Source organism: Ammospiza caudacuta, chromosome 15 (assembly GCF_027887145.1).
Source record: "Ammospiza caudacuta isolate bAmmCau1 chromosome 15, bAmmCau1.pri, whole genome shotgun sequence".
In the NCBI taxonomy this organism is placed as follows: Eukaryota; Metazoa; Chordata; class Aves; order Passeriformes; family Passerellidae; genus Ammospiza; species Ammospiza caudacuta.
The window spans coordinates 19,247,567-19,265,114 of NC_080607.1; the positions used below are offsets into that span (position 1 = coordinate 19,247,567).

At 55.2% G+C, this 17,548-nt stretch overlaps 1 protein-coding gene across 1 annotated transcript in view; it reads left to right on the top strand.

Moving 5' to 3' along the window:
* The first annotated feature begins 8,260 nt into the window (after nt 1-8,260).
* The window catches only part of KCNB1 (potassium voltage-gated channel subfamily B member 1), a 93,579-nt gene continuing 84,291 nt past the window's right edge, over nt 8,261-17,548 (top strand). The window contains exons 1-2 of the mRNA XM_058814801.1: nt 8,261-8,356; nt 9,981-10,643. Of these exons, the coding sequence (XP_058670784.1) occupies nt 10,077-10,643 (567 nt within the window). The 5' untranslated portion in view covers nt 8,261-8,356; nt 9,981-10,076. The remainder of the gene's footprint in view (nt 8,357-9,980; nt 10,644-17,548) is intronic.

A 17,548-nucleotide genomic window follows, 5' to 3' on the forward strand; every position in this document is an offset into this window, starting at 1 on the left:
GCAAACCCATCTGTTATGTTTGTGTTTATTGCCCAGCAAATTGTGTAGACACTTTTACAAGTTCTTGTTTATCTATTTAATTAAAAATTGCGTTCTAAACCATGGATCAGGAAGAGCCATAAACTGCAGGAATTATTTATTAGTGCAATACAGTTGGAGACCTCCCAGAATCCTGGCTCTACTCTGTTGGTTTCATTATGGTGCTGTAGTTGAAGTAGTTTAATTCTGTTAGCTTGTAAGAAGGATACTTGGATTGGAAGACAAAGCTGCTGGTAGGTATGAAATGCTAAAATTAAGGTTTTCTCACAAAATCCTAATTCCTGTCCCTTGTTAATCTACACAGAAGTGCAACCTGCAAATGTCAGATGAAACTCTTATTCTTTACCATCTCCAATAACATCTTATCACTCTTAATATTGTGTAATTTTCTCCTGGTTGAGTCATTGAAAGTAGCTAACTTTCCCGAAATGGCCTTTCATTCCTGCTAGAGACCAACAAATGGTGGAAAATTCCAACCTGAGCATTTTTAGCTTTGGCAGAGGTACAAGTAACAGAATACAGAACACCTTGGGCAGGTCAGGCAGGTGCCCCAGTGAGCAATAGGAGGCAGCTCTTCTGCACCGACTCCTTTATCCCCTCAGAGGCATTTTCCTTCTGCTGACCTCTTCTGAACCAGATTTGAAAGACGTTAGGCCATAAATCCTGGGGTTTGAGAAGGAAAGATACCACTTTGGGATATCACAGCCCCCAAAAAGACATCGGATTCACTATCAATTGAACATTGAGTAAAACAGCAAGGGCCTGCTTTCCATCACCTGGCTGCCATCTCCCACCTCTCTCTTTCTTGAGAATTGTTGCTTTTTAACTCAGCCATGCATTGCCCAGTGCACTGGGGTGATGAACTGGTAGAAGGAGTTGCAGTCCAGCCCACCCTTGTTTATGTCAGTTTTGCAGCTGTGGGAATGCAGCTTTGAGGCCGTGTCCAGGGTCTGAGGGGGCCGTGTGTGCTCTGCAGCCATTCCCAGCAGCTGAGCCCTGGACAGCTCATCCCGGAGAGGTTTCAAGGGAAACTGCCAGAATCCAAAGGGCTCCTGCTCCTGGGACAGAGGGACACAGAGAGGGACACAGACAGAGGGACACAGACAGGGACACAGCCTCCTGGGACACAGGGACACAGGGACACAGGGACACAGCCCCTCCTGCTCCTCCGGGATCCAGGAACGCTGAATTCAAACCTGGAAACTGTGAGCTGGTCAAAGGATTTGTTTGTACCTACAAAGTCACCCCCTAAATGTACTTTAGTCCATATTAGGGCTGGAGCATCGCATTTCTCCTGATTAAGCAAATGATTGGGAGGTTTGGTTTCAAATGGCACTGCAAAGACTTGTAAAGCAAACCGCTGAAGTTCCTGGGTGGCTCCCCAGACAATGCTGATTGTTTGTGCTTGTTCCTATCCTAATTAAACTTTTTCCACAGGGAAACTCTAGTTTTAGTCAATTTTTTTTTTTTTTTGTTTACTAAATTGAAATCCACAAAGACAGATGCTTTAGGAACAGATACTGAGACCTGTTGTTCACATTGTTGAGTCTGACTTTTTACAATGCATCTTCATTGAACTGCAGGAGTCCTGGGGACTATTATCTGCTTTAGATGGCAAAGCAGCTGCTGGGGCCATGGGCATCCAGTCCCAGGGGTGGCACATTCCCCGAAGCTCAGCCCCTGGGATTCACCCAGCCCTCATCAGCCTCCACACTGCTGCCATCCAACTCCCTTCTCCCTCCCCTCTGGAAGTGGGAACAGTTTGTGCAGCCACGTGTAGGACCCCCAAAGTCAATTCTCATCTTATCAGGGTTTTACTGCAGAAAGTTGAAAAACACCCCCGCAGGACCAATAGCTTTAGGCCAGGAGGAAATTGCAGCTGCTTTATGGAGCCTGAGATGTGCTGGCATGGAACTGGAGCTGTCCTGGCTGGTCAGGGGAGCTGGATCGCTGCGTGACCTCCTCTGCCCCTGCACAGCCTCTCCCAGTCAAAGGGGTGGGCAGGGCAGGGCAGGGCAGGCAGAGACCCCCTGGCCTGGAGAGGAGCCTGTGATGGGCAGGGGTATTGAATTACCCTCTGTTCATTTCGGTGGAGAACCTCCTTCAGTCCTTATGTGCAAGGGAAAAGAGACTGAAGAGCAGGCCCGGGGAGCAGAGCCAGGGCAGTGCTGGGTGGGTTTGGTTCTTCACCTCTGGGTTTTGTGCAGGACCGTGGCTGACCTCTGTGAGCGTGCCAGGAAACAGAGAGACCGTGAAGGGGCTGAGTAAAACTGGGGAGAACATCTCGGGATGTGCTGCCCACAGGGGGTCAGGGTGTGTCAGGGGGGCACACACCCCGTCCTGGCAGCTGTGCCCTCTGAGCAGGGCCAGGGCGGGCAGGGGGAGCAGGGGAAGGGGAGCTGGCACAGGGTGTGTGCCCGGGCTGGGGGATGCCCGGGGGGAGCAGGGGAAGGGGAGCTGGCACAGGGTGTGTGCCCGGGCTGGGGGATGCCCAGGATGGAGCTGGCACAGGATGTGTGCCCGGGCTGGGGGATGCCCGGGGGGAGCAGGGGAAGGGGAGCTGGCACAGGGTGTGTGCCCGGGCTGGGAGATGCCCAGGATGGAGCTGGCACAGGATGTGTGCCTGGGCTGGGAGATGCCCAGGATGGAGCTGGCACAGGGTGTGTGCCCGGGCTGGGGGATGCCCAGGATGGAGCTGGCACAGGGTGTGTGCCCGGGCTGGGAGATGCCCAGGATGGAGCTGGCACAGGATGTGTGCCCGGGCTGGGAGATGCCCGGGGGGAGCAGGGGAAGGGGAGCTGGCACAGGATGCTCAGGCTGGGGGATGCCTGGGGCAGAGCAGGGGTGGGGCACCCCCAGCTGCCTCCCACAGCCCTCGGGCAGGGGCTCTGCCTGGTGCTGACGCCAACAGGAGCGGCGGGGTCAGCTGAAAATGCAGGCTGAGCTTGAACCTGAAGGGCCGTCACAGTGTTTTGGAGAACAGCTGTGAAATACTGAAATAGTGAAATACTGCTTGCTCTTCAAACATGATGGTTATTGTCAAGTTTGGGAGATTGCTGGAATTTCCTGATTTAATGGGGCTTAACAGCTTGAATTGAGGGCCTTTTCAATTTTGCATTACGTTGGCTGTTGTTAATTATGTTGTTAATATTTAACGAATGGAAAAAGACAAAGGTAGGTAGCTGGTAACTCTTCTAAAATAAAAATCTCTATTATGACAATCCTGAGGAATCTTTGTATTGTTGTTAGGTACCTGACAACTCTCGTAAAATACAAAGATTCCTCGGAATTGTCATAATAGAGATTTTATTGGTGTTACTTTGGTTACTGGAACGACAGAACGTAAAGGCTGGGAGAAGGGAGAGAAACCTCTGTGGGCCAGGGTCAGGGTCAGAAGCTTGCCGTGCGAGTGGCAGGGAGGCCGTGGGGACGGGAGGTGCCCAGTTCCTGAGGGCTGTGCCATGTGTCCCCCTGTCCCTGAGCTGTGGGCTGGGCTGGGGACTCAGCCCTGCTGGGCTGCCTGACCCTGCCCTGTGTGCCCTGCCCCGTGTGCCCTGCGCCGTGTGCCCCTGTGTTCCCTGCCCTGTGTGCCCCTGCCCTGTGTGCCCCTGCCCTGCGTGCCCCTGCCCTGCGTGCCCCTGCCCCATGTGCCCTGCCCTGTGTGCCCCTGCCCTGCGTGCCCCTGCCCTGTGTGCCCTGCCCCGTGTGCCCCTGCCCCGTGTGCCCTGCCCTGTGTGCCCCTGCCCTGCGTGCCCCTGCCCTGTGTGCCCCTGCCCTGTGTGCCATGTCCTGTGTCCCTGTGTGCCATGTCCTGTGTGCCCTGCCCCGTGTGCCCCTGCCCCGTGTGCCCTGCCCCGTGTGCCCTGCCCTGTGTGCCCTGCGCCGTGTGCCCCTGTGTGCCCTGCCCTGTGTGCCCTGCCCTGTGTGCCCCTGCCCTGCGTGCCCCTGCCCTGTGTGCCCTGCCCTGTGTGCCCTGCCCTGTGTGCCATGTCCTGTGTCCCTGTGTGCCATGTCCTGTGTGCCCTGCCCTGTGTGCCCTGCCCTGTGTGCCATGTCCTGTGTCCCTGTGTGCCATGTCCTGTGTGCCCTGCCCCGTGTGCCCCTGCCCTGTGTGCCCTGCCCCGTGTGCCCTGCCGTGTGCCCTGCCCTGTGTGCCATGTCCTGTGTCCCTGTGTGCCCTGCCCTGTGTGCCCCTGCCCTGTGTGCCCTGCCCTGTGTGCCCTGCCCTGTGTGCCATGTCCTGTGTCCCCGTGTGCCCTGCCGTGTGCCCTGCCCTGTGTGCCCTGCCCTGTGTGCCCCTGCCCTGTGTGCCATGTCCTGTGTGCCCCTGCCCTGTGTGCCATGTCCTGTGTGCCATGTCCTGTGTCCCTGTGTGCCCTGCCCTGTGTGCCATGTCCTGTGTGCCATGTCCTGTGTCCCTGTGTGCCCTGCCCTGTGTGCCCTGCCCTGTGTGCCCTGCCCTGTGTGCCATGTCCTGTGTGCCCTGCCCCGTGTGCCCCTGCCCCTGCAGGGCCCCAGGGGGGTTCCTGCTCCTGGGCTCTTTCTCCCCTTCCCTCGGGACCCTTCCCCTCCCCAGCCAGCAGAGATTGGAGGGGCAGCTGGGTGGGAGTTTGGCCAGACCCCATTTTTCACCTTTTTACAGGAATTTCTGCCCTCCCCGGTGGGTGTGGGGCTGGCTGAGCCCTGCAGAGCTGGCAGGAGGGCAGAGCAGGATTCCCAGGGCTGCCCTGCCACATCCTTTGCCCTTTGCAGAGAAGGAGCCCCATGTGCTTTGCTGAAGAGCTGCACTGCAACTGCTTTTTGCAGAAAACAACGTGTTCACCAGAATTCTGTGTTATAATGAGGAGTTAGGACAGAAAAATGCTTTTTAGAGCACTGCAATGCTGGAATTCAGAGAGGATAGAAATTTCTTAGCTGTTGACCTTTTTAGATGTTTAGTCATGCCAGAAAACGAGTCTCAGCAGGGCAGGGGATGACTGGCTCAGGTGCCGGGGTAAAGGTTTTCTTGCGAGGCTGTTGGGATTTTGGTGCCTAAATCAAAAGCAGCTGAGGACAGGGAGGGGGCTGAGCTGGAGGACTTGAGCAGGGGTCTCTGCTCTCTGGACAAGTGCTCATTGTGGGGCTGTTTCTGAAAAACAAAATAAAATCTGCTGTTTTCTGACCTTTGCTAGCTGCTGCTGTTTGAAAAACAAAGTGGACACTAAGTGCCCTGGAAGATGCAGCACACAGAGCAGCCTTTAGGAGGGGTCTCAGGCTGCAGATCCCAAGGATAAAGAAAAATGTCACCGGCATTAAAGAGGGGCCAGACAAGGCAGGAGATGTGATCCTCAGACGGCCCATGGCCCAGTTTCCCTGCTGGTCAGCCTCAGGCTGCCCGTGCTCCGTTGCTGGTCGTTCCCAGCCCCGCAGCTTTCCCTGGGTTTGCTGCTCTGATGGGCGGGAGCGCTCCCTGCCCTGCTCCAGAGCGTGAGCGGGGCTGCAGCAATGCCAGCCCCTCCTGGGCAGCAGCAGGGAGGGAAGCCAGCCCCAACAAGGGGGTTTGGGCCACCCTGGGACTCCAAAATGCATCCAAAAAGTTTACACAAGCTGACACCTTCAACTCTTATCTTTCTTTAAGGTTCATTTTTGGATCATATTTTGCTGTCTGCTTCCAGCATTTCCCCCTGGTATTCCAGTATTTCCACACTCCTGGGCTCTCAGTAGCACAAGCACGATCTATCTCAGTTCTTTTTGCACTTTTCAACACTTGTTATGGATCTCTGCCAAGGAACCTGATAATTTTTTTCCCATTTAAGGGAAAGAATTTTAGGCTATACAAGAAAATCTCCATTGTACCTAAAGTGTTTCCAGTCTGGAAAGAAAATCCCAGGAAACTGAGGGAAGTCTTAAAGGGACATAATAGGAAACACTGTGCAACAGAGGCAGCTTATTGTGCGTGATTGCCTGTCCCACTCGCAAGGAACAGTACAGGGCCCTCGGGCTGTGAGAACAGCGTGGGTTATTGTTACCTCAGAGCTCCTTTCAGAGTGTGAAACTCAGCAATGGGGACCAGCCAAACCTGGGGCCCCCCAAAGCTGCTGCTCCCCTCGCTGTGGGGACCCTGTGTCCCACTCACCATCGCTGTGACAGGGCTGGGCCCTGCTTTGCAGAGGGACCAGGAGCCTTTCCTTCCTCACAGCCCTTGGCTTGTCTGCCAGCACTGAAATGGGGTGAGCCAGCCTTCCCTGTTGTCTCACAGGATGGACAGGAGGATGCCAGACTGTCCCATGGCACAGGTGTTTGGGAAGATGTGATGCTTTCCTTGTGCAGGCAGAGGAGTCACTGCACATCAGCAGAGGGATGTTTATTTCCACATCTAGGCTCAGCCTATTTCCCTCTCACGTTGTAGCTCAACAAGCACTGCCTTACAGAGCTGCTCTGCCTGGCAGTGGCACCCAGGTATGTCTATGGCACTGAATGCAGGCCCAGGAGAACATATCTTTGCTATGCTCAGCATTTTTCCTGTGAGGGGCTCGGGTCTGAGGTGTTTCCTTGTCAATAACTGCCGTAATACCCGGGAGAAACGGGGTTTGCACAAACTGCATCCAAACATTTGGCCGGCTCCACAGGCTGGGGAAATAACAAACCATAAATTGAGTTTGCAAAGCTCAGAGTACAAAAATATCAATTGAAATGTGTATCCAAACCAAGAGTGGGTGAAATAACCTTGGAGAAGAGCGAGCGGGACGCACATTTCTGCATCTCCAGGCCTGCACTGCCCCTCGCTGACAAACTCTTGGTGTGGGACAAGAAATGCTGCAGGGAACAGATGTCCTGGGGTTGGAAACATCCTCTCCTCCCCCAGGCTCGTGGATCACCCCGGGCAGAGCCAGCTGGAGGGACTGCCCTGGGCAGGGCTGCCTCTCCAGCTCCCTCGGGGCCGCTTTCAGCAGGGGCCAGAGGAGCAGCGGGGAAGGGGAGCTCTGGGGGAGCCTGTGCTGCCCCTGGGGAGCCTGTGCTGCCCCTGCCCCTGTGCTGCCCCTGCCCCTGTGCTGCCCCTGCCCCTGTGCTGCCCCTGCCCCTGTGCTGCCCCTGGGGAGCCTGTGCTGCCCCTGCCCCTGTGCTGCCCCTGCCCCAGGGCTGCCCCTGGGGAGCCTGTGCTGCCCCTGCCCCTGTGCTGCCCCTGCCCCAGGGCTGCCCCTGCCCCAGGGCTGCCCCTCTCCAGGGCTTTCTCTCCGTGCCTGGGCAGAGCGCGTCCGTGGCAGTGGCAGGGAGCCTGCATGACGCAGGAAGGTACAAATGCCCTGCTAGCAAAGCCAAGGTGCCTCTCCCCCCGTGATTTACTGGTGAATCTGACGCATCTCCCCGCATTAGGCCACTTGTCATTTTCCCTCCCAGCATCACGGGGGGAGATAATGTGCCCAGGAGGTCGGTGCTGACAAACCTTGCTCTCCTGTGGCACCTGCCAGCTGCAAGTTTCAAAGCATTTTATAATCATTAACAGACTGAGCTTCCTGGCCCTCATCAGGGGTTTTGTCTCTGTTGTAAGGGGAGAAAAGTCGGGTGTGGAGGTGAAATGATGACAAAGCAACAGGAGAGCTGAAGTGCTCCCAATATTGCCCTAATGTCTGTCCTGCATTGGAAGCATTCTTGGAGTAGGAGGAGCTACTTCACTGGAGGGGCCCTGGGCTAGGATTAAGCTGGTCAACAGGTTTTATTCCCAATTCTTCCTTCCACCCCTTTCTGGGTGATCTTGCTTTTCTATATCTTAATTTCCTCTTCTCCAAAAGGAAGGTAGTGATCAACTCCTCATAACAAATTCCTAAATGTACAGCTGATACAGAGTTGTGTGAAGTACTGGACAAAAGCACTGTTTGGGATTTCAGAAAGCCTCCTCTTAGGAAGATGTAGGCATTCAAACACCAAATATAACAGTCTAGCACTGACACTGAGAACACTGGGCATCAGGAGCCAGGCACGGGCGAGAGAAGCACAGATAATGGGGGAAAGCAGCACTGGGGTCATTTTCCCTAATTAATCACATAAAATCAGACAGCGGGCTCCAGTTTCAGGAACTGTCACTGGAGTCCAGGAGCCACGAGCAATCAAGGCAAGAGAAGGGCACAGCTGTGTACCCCTGGTACAGCAGTCCAAACAGGTGAATTGCATTAAGTGATGCTAATTGGTGCTAATGGCTCTCCAGGCTGTTGCTGAGGGCCATTTTCCCTGGTGGGAGTGAAGGAAGGAGACAAGAGGGACAGCCTGGCAGAGGAATACTTCGATTGCTGTGCTGTTGCCTGGAAAGTCGACGTTTTCTCTATTTCTGCTGTGTTTTCAGGTTAGTAAATGCTGCTTTACGTTGTATTTATAGTCCTAATCGGCAGCAGAGATCCATTGCTATTCCTTCTATGTGTTTCTGCAAATATCTGCGACCATCGTTGTGGGCTCCTTCCTCCGACGAGGAGCAGCGGGTGGGGGCGAGGGCCCGGTTCGCCCTCCCAGCCGGGGTGATGAGCAATGTCCCAGCGCTCCGCTGCTCCCGGCTGGGCTCGGAACCGCCTGGCGGGCGGCGCGGCCCTGCGGGGCTCTGGGCTCCTGGCTCGCCTGGGCGCTCTCCGCCGGCCCCGAGCCGCGCAGGGAGGGCCCGGGGAGCGGAGCGGGGCGGCCCCGCTGCAATGCTGGGCTCCGGCTCACGGTGGAGCTGCCCGGCCCCGGCCCCGAGCCCTCCGCCCCGCGCGGGACAGCCGCGCACGGCCGCGCCGGAGCCGGGGCCGCACTTGTTGAGCGCCGGGCCGAGGCGGCGGCGGGCAGCGCCGGGGCTCCGCTCCGCGTGTGCCGGGGACGGGCCGGGGGCGGCGCAGACGCGGCTCCGGCGCTGGGCGCGGGCAGGAGCGGGGAGCCGCAGCCGAGGGAAGGCCTCGGAGAGCTTCCTGCCGAAGGAGCCGATTCACCTCGCTTCCCTTCCCCTCCCCCTGGGCTCGGCGGGCAGCCGGGAGCGCCGCCGCCATCCCTCCGCCCTGAGGCTGCCCGGGGGGGATGCGAGCGGGGCCGCCCCTGCCGCCCGCCCCGCCGCAGGATGTAGCCGCCCTCGGCCCCGCGCCGCCGCGCCGGGAGCCCGCAGCAGGAGGTAGGTGAGGGCTGGGCTCGGCCGGGCCCCGCCACGCCAGCCTCTCTGTCCCCGTGCGCGGCGGCGGGGCTCCGCTTTGGGGCTGGGGGGGACGGGGCGGCGGGGACGGGGCCGAGCCCCGAGCTGTGCCGGCGGTGCGCGGGGAGCCGCTCCTGCCTGCGCCGGGGCTTCTCTTCGTGCCATCTTGTGTAAGCAACAGTGCTCGGCGCTGTCAGGAGCCACCCGGCTCCCTAACGCAGGCTCGGGGTTTTTCCTTGTTCCCGGGTTCGTTGCTTTCCCGGTTATGCAGAGGCCGGTGTGGGGGGCTTGGGGGGCGTCCCTGGGCAGCCCAGAGAGGCAGAGCGCGTCGTTAGAGTGGCTGTAAATCCTACCATTTCTCTGCCCCAGCTCTTTCCTCGGGAAATCGCTAAGGCTGGAGTTACTAAAAGCCTCCGCAGCTCGCACGGCCGGGCAGGGCGGGGGGCAGCCCGGGGGCCGCTCGGGCTGGGGTGGGGACCGGAGGGGCCGGGCGCTCCGCGATGGGAGCCCGGTGCCAGCGCAGCCCGGCCGGGGCCCGGCGCCTCTCGGGGCGCATCGCCGAGCTCTGCTCGGGGCAGCTCCGCAGTCCCCGGAGCGGCTCCCGGGGCCGAGCCCGGCTCCGCGGCCGCCGGGGCGGGGGAACCCCGGCCGCCGCCCGGGGGAGCTCGGCGGCAGGGCGGCCGCACGTGGAGCGGGCCGGGCGGGCGCGGGTTCAGCACCGGCGGGCGGACAGCGCCGCCGCCCCCCCGCCATTGGCGGCCCCGCTCCCCGCCCGCGGGGGCGGCGGGCGGGGACCCACGCGCGGCCTCTCTTGCAGCTCCGGGGCATGGAGGGCAGCGAGAGGTGAGCAGCGCCGGCCCCGCGCCCTGCCCCGCGCCGCACCGAGCCGCCCGCAGCCCGAGCGGGACCCGCGATGCCTCTGGGGATGAATAAGCATGGATCTCGCTCTACTACCTCTTTGCCTCCGGACCCCGCCGAGATCGTCAGGAGCAAGGCCTGCTCCCGGAGGGTCAAGCTCAACGTGGGGGGGCTGGCCCACGAGGTTCTCTGGCGCACCTTGGACAGGCTGCCGCGGACCAGGCTGGGTAAGCTCAGAGACTGCAACACGCACGACTCCCTCATGGAGATCTGCGACGACTACAACCTGGAGGAGAACGAGTACTTCTTCGACAGGCACCCCGGGGCGTTCACCTCGATCTTGAACTTCTATCGCACCGGCAAGCTGCACATGATGGAGGAGATGTGCGCCTTGTCCTTCAGCCAGGAGCTGGACTACTGGGGGGTGGACGAGATCTACCTGGAGTCCTGCTGCCAGGCCCGCTACCACCAGAAGAAAGAGCAGATGAACGAGGAGCTGAAGAGAGAAGCGGAGACCCTGAGGGAAAGGGAAGGGGAGGAATTCGATAACACTTGCTGTGCTGAGAAAAGGAAAAAGCTCTGGGACCTCCTGGAGAAGCCCAACTCCTCGGTAGCGGCCAAGGTAAGCGTTCCACATCTCTGTTGTCTACCGGCTCCTGACTGGTGATGCTCCCTGAGGAGCTGCCCTTGCTTTGATGCCTGGGCACTTGTGGCTGGCTGGATGCTGTGAGTGAAGGAGAGGAAGGCCTCTCATATACAAATGAATTTCAATGTTTTTTGGGTGGTTTTTTGGTAGTTTGGAAGGCATGTGGTTTGAGCGTCCCTGGGGCAGCCTGGGCTGCTCAGTGTGGGAGAAGCTCCTCTGAGCAGTGGGTCAGTGTGCAAAGACTGCTGTGGCTGGGCATTTTAGACTTGTTACCCACTGGCCTGGGTTGGTGCAGTTTGTAATAGACATTTCTTTGGGCCTAAAACGCGTGAGTCTTCTGCTGCTTAACCAAATTGGCTTTCAAGAAGCCACTTCTGCTTGAACTCCTAGACCCAGGGGGAGTGAGGAAATAATGCCTTCCATTCCAGGGCTTAATTGAATTTTGTTTTTGTAGTGAAATGTGTCTCCTAGTTATTTGTATCACGCACTTCTAGGCTGTGTGTCTGCTAAAGCTGGTGTTTGATTTTCATCCTTTACCTGATTCCAGCCTTTTAAAACTCTTCCCTGCGCAAGCGATGCAGCATTGTCAATAGCTGAAGTGCTGCTTACTCTGAAGTTGGTTTCAGTGGACAGATCTACTTGAAGGCATTTTGAAGATAAGATCCATATTGGGAGAAACCAATGTCAGAGTTGGCTCTGATAATTTAGCTGCCTCATGTTAGTCACATTTTCTTTAGTGAGGAAAATCTCTGCGAACACAGTGATTCAGTAACCATGGGGACAAAAGTGAAGGGGGAGAGGTTGAAAACTGTGGGATGAATAACTGAAAAGCATGAGAGACTGAGCAGTAGGGACCAAAACTTGAATTTTCTATATACCCACGTCCTCACTGTATGGCAGAGAAGTCACAAGAAGCCCTGGCTACCTCTGTAATGCCTCTGTACAAACATCTGCAAATACAGACCATGGCTCCATCCCTTAGGAGTCTGGCTTGGGTGGGCTATATGTGAAAACAGACTTCTTTTCCTCTTTTTTTTCTCTTCTCAAAATGCTGCACATTGTGAATCGAGAGCATGTATGAAACTTTGGGGAAGGGATTTCGTGAGACATGGACTGGCTGAGCCTGGCATGGGGAGGGGAGGCATGGTCTGCCTGCTGAACCCATTATCACTTTTTTAATGTCAAACAGAGCCCCAGAGTGCCTCTGTCTCTCCAGTGGCACAGATGACACTGTGATGAACACATTAATAATTTATAAGGCTCCTTTGGCACAGTCCTGGAATCCTGAAACACAGGCCCCAGGCTTTGCTGTCTGTGGCACTGACTCAAAATCCATTAGAGACTGTTGATGTTCATGATTTATTGTATATGAGCAAGGGTCATTCTTGCCAAATAAGTGTCTTTTGTGATTTATAAATGAAATACTCTAGCTTCATTTTCTGAGAAAATTCTCGGAGTAAGTGCACCCGGCATTGCAGGCTCTGGATTAATTGAGAGGGAATGGAAATGCATCATTACCCTTAGCATTTAAAGCTGCCGTTCTGTGCTTTCATTACTGCAATGGAAGTGATGCTGTGTGTTCTCAGAGCTCAGATAGCGCAGCAGTTCCCAAGCACAGGTTCCCACTCACCTCGTGTGTTAGCAGGGCAAGCAGGCCTGGAGAACAATTAGCTTAGCAGGCAGGGACAGCAGCTCTGCTAAGCCTGCTCTTGATCCGATTTGCTCCCTGCTGCTGGGCTGCTTTCCCTCCTGCCAGAGGATGCCCTTAGCTTTGATCACCTGCCCGAGTTCAATGCACATATTGAACAGGTTGGGAAGGGCGCGGGGAAGGCATTGGCAGCCTGGCCCGTCCCTGCCCTGTGCAGCTGTGCCAGCTCCTGGCAGGGAGCCCTGCTGGAGCTCCTGCTCCTTGCCCAGCTGCCTGCCCAGTGCAGGGCGCACAGGAGCTCCTGTCACCTCCCCTGCAGCCGGACTGCCTCTGCTTTGCCAGCTCTGGGAGCTCACGCTGTTCCTGTGGAAAGGAACAAAGTGAACTCTTGTGAGGTTTAATGTCAGAAAGGTCCTAAAACCGCTCTTGGGGAAATCTGAACTACTCTTGTTTGTTTTTTCTCTTCAGACTTGTTCCACTCAGTGCAAAGGGTTTTCCATGCAACAGATACCAGACAGCTTCATGTTCTGTTTAAGAAGCCCAGAAAACGGGTACAGGTGCAGGCTCTCCCCCAAACCAAACCAGGGTCTTTGGCTGCATTTTAACATTTTCTGCACAGCACTGCACCTCACCCCTCCATACCAGCTTACTCCTGGCTTATACTGGGACTGGTTAAACAGACAGACTTCTTTATTTGCTTGGTTTTCAGGGATTTGGGATAGCCTTTTTTTTATTCTTGGATGCTTTTTGTTGGCTTTGTTTTTATGGATTTTATTTTTATTTATTTAAATGGGACAATACGTGGCTTATCCCAGGTTGTAAAATAGCATTCAAATAAGAGAAGAAGAATCCCCCAGACCTTAGTTTTTGTTGCGTTCTTATCCCCTGGAGAGTCACCCATATCTTCTAATTTCTCCGTCTGGCTTTTAAACCAACCATTGTGGCAAGCAGGGTCTAATTTATGTGTGAGGCTTTGCCCTGTGTGTGAGTGGAGAGAGCCCTCCTGGATTTGAGTGCTGCTGTCCCTGGGCTGTCCCCCTGCTGTCACCCCCTGTGCTGCTGTCCCTGGCACAGCCCGGCTCCTGGGTCCCTCTGGGTGATCCCAGAGCCCAGCACGGCTCAGCTTGGCCAGGGCAGCCCCCAGTGCCCAAAGGGGTTCCAGTTTAGCCCCGTGCCCTGGGCTGGGATGCTCTGTGCTCCCTGCCCAGAGGGAAACCCCCGGGCACACAGTGCAGCACTCCGGGGACTTGGCCTCTGTCAAATGGAAAAAAGTATCAGGCAGTTATTAAATAAAACTCTGCTCCTCTCCTTCTAACCTTAGCATATATTTTAAAGGATCTGATTCTCCCTTTTCCTGTGGTTATTTACCTGCATATTCCTGACAAACATTCACTGCAGGCTTTGAGGATGCTTTATCCTCTTCCTGCAATCACTGTTTTTGCATGTTCGTGCTTATTCTTATCATTCTCCCAGTCTCTCTTAATAGTTTGGTGGTTGATTCTTGGTTTTGTTTTTTAAATAGTATTCTTCATGTGCTTTGGTGTACTCACAACATCCATTTTTAACCACAGAGGACTCTGGTGCTCATTTCTGTCATGGTTTACTCTAGAAGCTGACGAGGTGCAGATATTTTCTGGAGTAGCTCTCACACTTTGTTGCATGGCAGTTTCCTTTGTCAGGAAAGCAAAGCAGCTCTCCAGAAGCCAGGCAGAGCCGCTGCTTTTCCTCGGGCACGGTGCCCATGCCAGGGCAGTAGTGGTTACACAGCTCCAGCGCTCTGGTTTGGGTTTTGATCCCGATTGCTCCTTCCCTTGCCAGGGCTCAGCTTGGGCAGCTGGTTCCTGCCACCCTCAGCCCAGCCACCATCCTGCCTTGCCAAAGTCCCCTCTGAAGCTGCTGCTTTCTCCTGACCAAGGCCAGTTAGGATCCATGGGTCACTCAGTGCCTGTTCCTTGGGAGAGCCAGCCTAGCTGCAATCCCAACTAGGCTTCATGTCTGTGCTACCATGAAAAATAAGACTGCAGTTGTTGGAGCTCTCCAGTATAAACAAATAACAAATTAGACCAGCTCAACATCTTAGGCTAGCATCTATGGTTCTGGAAATTCTCCGATCGCCTGGACCTTTCCAGCAGCTCTGCAGAAGCATTGCCCTTTTTGCTTCTTAAGAGGAAAGTATTTCTTTTCCTCCTTTAGTCCTTACAAATGATTTCCCCGATCAATATTTGAGCAATTAGTGTTGCATGGGGTGTGGGGGGGAAGTCTGCTCGTCTTACAGACTCCTCTGCATGTGCTGGTTTCATCTATTTTTCTCTTGCTGTCCTGAAGGCTGAGAAAAACACGATGACATCACTCACTTTGCAAAAAGCTTCTCTGCATATCTGCATGTCAAGTAGGATGTGCACTTCCTTTCCTCCTCGCTGCCTCCACTTCCCACTTGTCCCTGTCCTGTTGGGAGCTCAGCTGCAGTGATCCCTCCCTTCTGACAGGCTATTTCTCATCTTTTCCCTGCTCCTGCTCTGCCTTTGCCAGTGCAATAATATCGCGTTTATCCTTGAAAACATGCAACTCCAATTCGGTAATCTCATTATGCATGCCTCTACATTCCTTGAACAGCTTTTCTCTGCTGCCCACTGCTCTCTGCTGCTAATCTCTGGATGCATTGCTAAGGGACTGGGGAGGATGCTCTGTAAGCTCTTTTCTTATTATTGTTGATAGTAGTGACAAAATAAGAATGATAAAAGCCTCTTGGAGATGCGTTTGCTACATCTAGAGTGTTCTTCCCCCACATGGGCTTTCTATTCCTGGCCCTCCCTTATGGTGTGCAGTTTTCATTCATCTCCAAACCTGCCTGAATTTAGCATTTGGCAGAGGAAACCCCTCTCCTGAATCGTAGGGGTCACATCTTGGCTGTGTCCTGTCTGTCTCCAAGGGTCCCAGCTCAGGGCACATGCTGACTTGGACTATTAAAGGCGGATTGCCCATATTTTGCCTCCATCTGTAACTTTTTTTAGTGTGATGCAGCTACTGCCTTGGCTTTTTTGCTATATATAGGAGACTTTTTCCCTTCATCCAAAATGAACTCGTATCTTCAGAGATCCTCAAGAGCAGAGCCTCATTGCAAAGCCTGTCCCCTGGGTTCAGGGATTTGCCACTTTGCTCTGGAGCTTATCTCTGGGCTTCTAACACAGCCCTGTCCTGTGGACACAAGTGATTTCTGTTCTGGATCAATCTCTTTTCATCCTGCAGCTGCTTTCTGGGTCTTGTCCTTCCAGTGGACTTAAATCTTTTGTCTGGGGAGCCCTAATTCCTATGTTTAGTTCCCTGCAATGTCCTCTGTCTCGCTGGTGGACCTGCCCAGAGTGTATTGCTGTGCTGCCAGCTCCCAGAGCTCGTCTGCATTACAGCCTGCACAAATCCCCAGCTGGGGCAGAAACCCCCAGCCACAGCCTGGTACGACTGCCAGCTTGGCAGCTGTGTCCTGTGGCCCTTTCCTGGCTCTGAAGAGATTGCTGGGAGTCCCTGTGACACGCATTGCCTCCTGCATGGGCCGCACCTGCCAGGGATCCGCTGGTTCTGAGTGCTCCAGGTGAGATGCTCACCTGTCCCAGGGGATGCTCTCCCAGAGCTGCTGTTCCAGCCCCTGGATGCAGGCAGGAGTTTCCTGCCAGTCCTCACTGAGGATGGTTTGGGCTCAGCTCTTTCCCATCCAGGCCTACAGCTCTCTGCTCTCTAGAGAATTCCATCAAAGGAAAGTTAATTGCTGGGCCTTGCATTTTGCTTGATGCTCTCACCATCCAGTCCATGGATTGCCAGCATGGATGAACACGTGTGTGTTGGGACACTGCTGGATTTTTAACTTCTCTGTAACTCCCTGCTAGGGGAGCCTGGAGGGGCTTGTGATGCTGCCTGAGCATCCTCATCCATGAGAGCCTGCCTGCCTCTGGAGGGAGGTGAGCAGCTTACATGCTTGGGCTGAATTCCTTGGAGGACGTGTGCTATAGAAGTATAGTTGGTGCTATTTTTAATGCACCAGCTCTCATTTGTACCTTTGGAAAAATCTCTGAGAAATTAATTCCCCTCGCTGCTCAGTGTTCTCCATCCTGTTCAGCCTGAGAGCAGACAGGGTCTGAGGTGCCAACATCACCAGTCAAAAAGTAGAAAATGTTGCAACAATGGAAAATTCCTGTTTTGTTCAGCTGTAACTGCACAGGTTTAGTAATAATGGGATTCAGAAGAGGAGTGCTGGGCCCAGCCCCCCAGGCTCTGCGGTGTGGTGTGATGTGCCCAATGTGCAGGTGTGGCTTTGGCTACAGGTACCTGTGAAAAGCCCTGGCATGGGGGCCAGGCCCTGCCCTGTGCTGACCACCACAGTGCCCAGGGCTGGCTCTGCCCTCCAGAGCTCCATGGAGAAATCCATTCTTCTCAGACATAGATAAATATCCTTGCTGTCACAGTCTGCCTTCTGCCCACTTCTCCAATCACAATTTCCTTCTGATTTCTCGTGATGTGAATGCCCCCATGGTGAGGAATAACCCAATGTTACTTTTACAACATGAGCGTTGCTATTTGTCATTGCTAATGGCAAAATATTTACGTCAAAGAAAGTTCACAGCTGATCACTTAGTTCTTCCAATAAACACAGTCACAGTGATTTACTCTGCAGAGAGGCCTGGCAGCAGCATCAACAGTGGGGCTGCTGTGTGTGAGCGAGGCATCAGGGTGAGCCTCCTCCCTGCATCCATGTTGTTGTGCTAAGGCAGGTGAGGCTCAGGTGTGACTGGTGGGAGCTGTGAGGTTTGGAGGCTCAGCCCCTCCTGGGTCAGTTTGGGGCAGCAGCTGCTGGGGGTGAAGGGGCTCCACGCTGCTGAGCCAGGCACCGAGGGCTGGTGGCACCCCCTGCCCGTGCCCCAGTGCCCTGCCCGAGCTGCTTCAGCCCTGCTCTCTCCATCCTTGGGCTCAGCCCCTGGGGCAGCAGCCTCGTGTTCCCCTCCTGCCATTCCCGGTTCCTCAGTGCAGCAATTCTAAACCTTGTAGAGAGCTTCCCCTGAGCTGGCCTGGTCTCTGCTTTCTCCCCACTGCTCTGGCTTCTCTTTTGGCCTCTCCTGTCTCCTGCACAGCCTGGCACCTGCTGAACGTGTTTACCAGAATGCCTTGGTGAGGTTTTGTTGTGATTTCCAATGAGAAATTCCACCCTTTACTGTAGGGATGGCCTGGAAGAGGGCTGAGGTGAGCA